The following is a 6,838-nucleotide window of genomic DNA, read 5'->3' as shown; positions in this document are numbered from 1 at the left end:
CCCCCCCCCCCCCCCCTCCTCAATCTCCTATTCATGCAGTCCATGGAACACTTCCCTGAATGGCTTCTCTTGAAATGTTTTGTTTACGTTCTTTCATCCCCTGTTTCATCTCTATAGGCAGCGGCTATTTCAGTCATTTCTGTAGCCTAATGCATCCTGTCTCTCTCTGTCTAGACGACTATAAATCAGAGCTGAGGGAGCAGTTGCCGCTGATTGCGGGCTCAGCCGCGGCTGGAGTGGTCTTCATTGTGTCTCTGGTGGCAATATCTATAGTCTGTAGCAGGTGAGTTGGCCATTATGGAACCAGACGTATGACTGCTGCATGTGCTCTCAAGGATGAAAAGCCTCGAACTAGTTCAGACTAGCTGAATGTGTTCCTGGGTTATGCTTTTACTTAAAGTAAATGTGAAATGTCATATACCAAATCATCTGCAATGGAGCCATCTACAAATATGTATCGATAATTTGGTCAGTGATACAAACAGAAACATTGACAAATCAGATATTTAATCTAAAATGTTTAACATGTTATGAATTATATACTCTACTATTCAAAAGTAGGAGGTCTGTAAGAGAGTAGAACAGTAATATTGTGAAATATTACAGTATAGTTTATTTTTATGATAGTGAAGCTGAATTTTCAGCATCATTACTTGTCATGTGTCACAGTGTCACATGATCCTTCATAAATATAAAAATACAAATTCTAATACGCTGCTTGTTGTTGAGTTGTTGCTCATGAAACATTTCTACATTTCATATATATATATATATATATATATATATATATATATTAGCATTTATTTGAAAATCATTTATTCGTATCTTTTGTAACGTTATGATTGTCTTTACTGTCACTTTTGATCAATTTAATGCATCCTGGCTAAATAAAAGTATAAACAATACTTATTGACCCCGAACTTTTGAACAGTACTATTTTTATGTATTTAATATTAAACATTTTAGTGCATATTAATCATAAAATAGTACACATTTTAATTATATATTGATTAAATCTAAGTTTATTTACTTTTCTAGCATTTTATTACCATTGTAAACATTTAATATTGAACACCATAGTACATACTAGCTTCTTTTTTTTTTTTTTTAATTTTCAGGGATTTGTTCATGCCATATTTCAAATCTCATTGGTTGGAAGATAACCACTAGCTCTCCTCATAGCACAAACTCATACTGATAAATTGGTCTTTATCTGAGTTGGTTTTTTGCTGTAGTGTAACATTAATGATGGGTGAGCTGATGCAATTCCTGTAAACAGTAAGCAATTCAAGCTTTTAATCCAAAAATAAAAGGAATTGGATCACAAAAGGCCTTTACAAACCACCAGACACAAATATATCCAAACGAACCCAACAAAAAGTTTTGTTTTCAGACTTTACTTTTGGTCAGACAGAAATTTAGATCACAAAGCCTTTGAAAGGCTTTTTCTATAATTGTGGTCTCAAATATTGAATACAACACCACTACATTACACACAAAATCAAAACAAACTGCGATTTGTCACTTAAGATAACAATTAGACAGTCTCTGACTGAGCTGGTAGCTGATTCTTTGCCAGAATAAACTGCGATTTGAACCAGACTTTACTTCTTTGTCAAAGACTCTTAACATGACACTATAATCCAGGCTCTGCTCCATTATATTTCAGCAAGCTGAGCTATGCTATGCTGCACATATAACATGAAATAACCTCCATATATAACATACATGAAATTATCCCCTTGTAGATGATCTATACAAGTGGAGCTGGGGAAGGTGGAGGGTTTCTGAAACGCACTTCAACTACTACAGCCATGTATTTTAATGTTGAGCAGCAAGCTCATTGGCTGCTGATGTGAAGAGGAACCAATCAGCTTTGCCTTGTGAATAATCATGTGATTATATCAGATTGAGTTACACGTAGAACCTATCAGCCTGCGCCATCTAGAGGTTCATGACAGAACTTTGTATTTCTTAATTTTATATTCTCTCCCCCTCTTTCTCTCAAAGGAAACGAGCTTACACTAAGGAGGCCGTATACAGTGACAAACTCCAGCACTACAGCACCGGAAGAGGTGAGCAAACCCCTTATGCTATTGAGACCGTTGACGCTGACGGACATCTTTGTTTTACACTCATCTCCGCCTCTTCCTCTGGGGCAAACCCGTCCTGTTTTAATAAAAGAGAAAGCAAGCATATAGGAAAACAAGGCGAGAGATGTGAGGTTACAGGAAACGCCGCGGGATGCGGTGTAACGAAGGAAAGGAACGAGGGATCGCTTCAGGCCTGTGCACTTTTAAGAAGCTGACACTAAAAAGCTTCCTACCTATATGCATCCCGTAGCCCTGCGAGAAGCTTCAGGCTCATTAGGAAGTGAGAACTCTCTCTCTTTCTCTGTCTCCTTGTAAGCAACCTCTCCGAGGATACGGTGGGCGATCTGTGAAGCTAAATTTAATTAACATAAGTGCAGACGAAAAAGTAAACAAATGATGTGACAGCCAGACTCACACATCAAACAGACAATTTAGAAAGAAGAAAAGAGAGCAGAGACTGTGAGAACATGATCTTGTTGCCAGGAGAAATATTCGGATAATTACTGTATCAGAATTAATTCAGTCTTGAATGTCAATGCATATGAGCTAAAACAAAGCGAAGGACACTCCACTATGAATATAATTAACAAAAATGTCACAGCCATTCTTGGGTTTCCCAACATTAGAATTATTAAAACTTTTTTAAGGAAGTGTGGAGTTGGTGTCTGCATACAGAAGTGAACTTCATCAGGACTTTCAAACTTATTCCAGCAGGAAATTAAATAATTACCTTCAGCACCAAGGACAGACTCTCTTTAACAAAAATGTAATAGTAGTTTGTATGAAAAAAAAAATCAACAGTTAGTATTGTAAAATCATATTTTTATATGGGAAATGCTTCAGATAGTCAAAAGTTTCTTATTTATTTATTTAGTTATTGACAACTGCTGTATTTTTATTGTAGCATTATTGACTATAACTATGGTATTTGAGTAAAAACTGGTTACCATGATGTATTATTTTATTTTTTAGATTTAATTTCTTTTAGATTTGTTGATATACTAAAGTTGATTTGGGCTATTAAAATGAAGAAAAGTGACCTCATATCAGATAACTTCAGCTTCAGTGTTTTTGGATGACTGTGTGAGTGTATTAAAACATATTTCACAACAGGAGACTGCTGGGAAACAATACCATAAACTTGTGTGGAGCCTGGAGTTTATGTAACACAACATATATAATATAAAAATAAAATTAGATATCTATCTATCTATCTATCTATCTATCTATCTATCTATCTATCTATCGTTCTGTCAATACATTCATCCATTTATCTATCATTCTATTTTATAATTCTATCCTTCTATTTTTGATTCAGACATCTCAATGTTCTATCGACCATTCTTCCATCAAACCAATTCTCTCCGTTTTTCCTTTTATCGTTCTGTCAGTCTGTTCATCATTCCATCCATCCATCCATGCATCTACTGTATCTGGTGTTATATTTATTTTGTAAATAGCTTAATTATATCTTGAAGTATAATGGTAGCACACAAGTTTTGTCCCCCCATGAAATAGCAGCATTACCGTACTTGCACAGGCAGTTATAGGAGTCAGTGTGAAATTGTAAGTGCCATGTTCTCTTAAATTTCCCTTTTTGTTTGTTGTGTCACAGCTATTTATGTAGCTTTATTTTGCTGAGTCACAACCAGTGCTGTTGTGCTAGTCACTAATCTGGAACCTGGTTAGAAATGAAACGCCCACCACTCTTTCTCTCTCACTCTCTGTTTCTCTCTATAATGAGCACCCTAAGGAGTTGAAAGACTTAAATTGCTGTGAATGGAGAAAAATTAATGCTGGACATAAAATGGAAATGTGGTTATGTGTAAAATATTGATTTAAAGCCTAATAGAACCTTGCAATAGTGAGGCAGCCGTAATGTGTCAGGGTCATAATGGAGTACGCTTCATAACGCATGGCATTTTAATACCAGAGAGAGAGACATAAATAATTGTCATGACAATGGAATTTTAATAATTGCTTAACAATGAATAAATTACTTTGTTGGATGGATGGATGGCAGTAGATAGAATATTAGTTCGAATGATAAAGATAGAATAATATAACGATAGAAAGATTGATATAACAATAGAACAACATAACTAGATAGATAGATAGATAGATGTAGTGGAGATAAAAGGATAAATATAAAAAAAAATAATAAACAATAAATAATCTCCATGATAATTACATTTTAATAATGGTTTAAAGGTGACATATCATGAAAATCTGACTTTTCCAGGTTTTAAGTGCTCAAAACAGATGGTTTTTAGCAGGCACGAGCTGTAATGGCGCAGCTCTATTCTGGAAAAGGGGGCGGGGAGCAGCAGCTCATTTGCATTTAAAGAGACAGGCCCGAAAAAAAAGCGTGTTCCTGCTTCCACACAAAATAGGCATTTTCAAAATGTTATAATAAATGATCTGTGGAGTATTCTGGGGACACCTGAGACTTATATTACACTAGACTTATATTAACTATATAGATAGATGTACAGACAGCTAGATGGATAGATAGATAGATAGATAGATAGATAGATAGATAGATAGATAGATAGATAGATAGATAGATAGATAGATAGATCTGGTCATTCATTCTGGGCTCTCTCTCCTGCGGGATAGGGCTTCAGTGCAGTGGCAGAGCAGTTGGTGTTCCAGGCACGCATGGATCAAGTGGCGATGAAATATTAACATATATATATATTTTATTTCCCTTTCTCAGCCATAAGAAACGAGTGGAGCTGTTACGATGCATTACTCTAGAGGACAAGGAGAGACAAATATAAGCAAGCTTGGTTTTGCTTCCAGTGAGGTTATTGTAGAAAAAAAGCACGATTATGCAACCTGGAGTTGGTGATATACTGAAGGTCAGACTGACCCCAGTGACTCGTTCCTGAATTATATCCATTTTACTTCATCTGCGATTTTGTGTAAATAGCCCGGTCCTTCACTGTTACACTTCTGGGGCCACACAAATATAAGCAAGCTTGGTTTTGCTTCCAGTGAGGTTATTGTAGAAAAAAGCACGATTATGCAACCTGGAGTTGGTGATATACTGAAGGTCAGACTGACCCCAGTGACTCGTTCCTGAATTATATCCATTTTACTTCATCTGCGATTTTGTGTAAATAGCCCGGTCCTTCACTGTAAAGCTACCACATCTGAACTTTTTATTATTATTATTATTATTAATATAAAATATTCTAGGGCTAATTGTAGTCCAGACCCAAGTTAATGCAATTGATTGAACCATGCTTAGAAAGTTGGCATTGTGATTGTCACAATGTTTTGGAAAAATCAGCATTAATTATCTGCTGTCTGAACACTGTAAACAGTATAAATTGCATTGGAAAAGTTGCACACGCCAGCTTTAAAATGCAATTTTTAATCTTTAATACTCACAGTTTGATATCTGAAAACTTTGCTTTCATACTTTGGGAATTTTAGGGCTTTTTTAGTTGCTAAATGTTATGTAACACCAGAATAAACTTGGATTGTTTTGTTTTGTGTTTTGCCTTGTGTTTTGTTTTATGTTTTTGTGTGTGTGTGTGTTTTGTTTTCTTTTGTTTTGTTTTTGTTTTATTATTTTGATTAGCAGTCACTTTCATCCAAAACATATAAGTTCTTACAAATCTGGCTTCCTTTAATTGACTCTTGGGAATCTAATCTTCTCTTATTTCTTGATCCACACCTCTAAACAGGTCGTAGACATTTGTCTCCGTATGTCTGAACACTGTAAACAGTATAAATTGCATTGGAAAAGTTGCACACGCCAGCTTTAATATGCAATTTTTAATCTTTAATATTCACAGTTTGATATCTGAAAACTTTGCTTTCATACTTTGGGAATTTTAGGGCTTTTTTAGTTGCTAAATGTTATGTAACACCAGAATAAACTTGGATTGTTTTGTTTTGTGTTTTGCCTTGTGTTTTGTTTTATGTTTTTTTGTGTGTGTGTGTTTTGTTTTCTTTTGTTTTGTTTTTGTTTTATTATTTTGATTAGCAGTCACTTTCATCCAAAACATCTAAGTTCTTACAAATCTGGCTTCCTTTAATTGACTCTTGGGAATCTAATCTTCTCTTATTTCTTGATCCACACCTCTAAACAGGTCGTAGACATTTGTATCCGTCAAATTGTGAAGTTCAAATCTGCTATCCTTTGGTTATGAGCTTGGTTCTTTCACCACTGCCATTCTATCCCCACATTTAATCTAGTTAAAACTTCTCAGTTATCCTAAAAGTGTCACCCATTAATAAGACATAACACTGGAGAGATTCAGAACTTCCCCCTGTATTGTAGGTGATGTTCAGCAGTAGAAGCTTCATTGCTTTTTGATGGTTTTAAGGGTCTTTCACTCATTCCTCCTCTTTGTGTGCCTCAGGTGAGTTCGGGGAGGTGTATAAAGGTCGACTGAAACTACCTGGAAAACGAGAGATCTACGTTGCCATCAAAACACTGAAAGCAGGCTATTCTGAGAAGCAGAGACGTGACTTCCTGTCCGAGGCATCAATCATGGGGCAGTTTGACCACCCCAACATTATCCGCCTGGAGGGTGTGGTCACCAAGAGCCGACCGGTCATGATCGTCACAGAGTTCATGGAGAACGGGGCGCTCGACTCCTTCCTTAGGGTAAGTGCAACATCCAAAACAAGCAACCTCTGTCTCTCTCTCTCTCTCTCTCTCTCTCTCTCTTTCTCTGTCTCTTTCTCTGTTTTCTTCTCTTGCGATGCTCTCGGCATGTTTATTG

The 6,838-nt window shown here is 36.1% G+C and overlaps 1 protein-coding gene across 1 annotated transcript in view; it reads left to right on the top strand.

Annotated features, from left to right (window-relative positions):
• LOC107600086 (ephrin type-B receptor 1-like) overlaps nt 1–6,838 on the top strand; it is a 75,271-nt gene that overhangs the window by 46,857 nt on the left and 21,576 nt on the right. Inside the window, exons 5-7 of the mRNA XM_016291876.1 lie at nt 175–283; nt 2,011–2,075; nt 6,473–6,720. Coding sequence (XP_016147362.1) covers nt 175–283; nt 2,011–2,075; nt 6,473–6,720 — 422 coding nt within the window. The remainder of the gene's footprint in view (nt 1–174; nt 284–2,010; nt 2,076–6,472; nt 6,721–6,838) is intronic.

The sequence above is a fragment of the Sinocyclocheilus grahami genome, unplaced genomic scaffold, assembly GCF_001515645.1.
Source record: "Sinocyclocheilus grahami isolate Dianchi unplaced genomic scaffold, SAMN03320097.WGS_v1.1 scaffold277.1, whole genome shotgun sequence".
Taxonomy (NCBI): domain Eukaryota; kingdom Metazoa; phylum Chordata; class Actinopteri; order Cypriniformes; family Cyprinidae; genus Sinocyclocheilus; species Sinocyclocheilus grahami.
The sequence above is the reverse complement of the archived record's forward strand: the minus strand, read 5'-3'. Positions and strand labels throughout refer to the sequence as shown.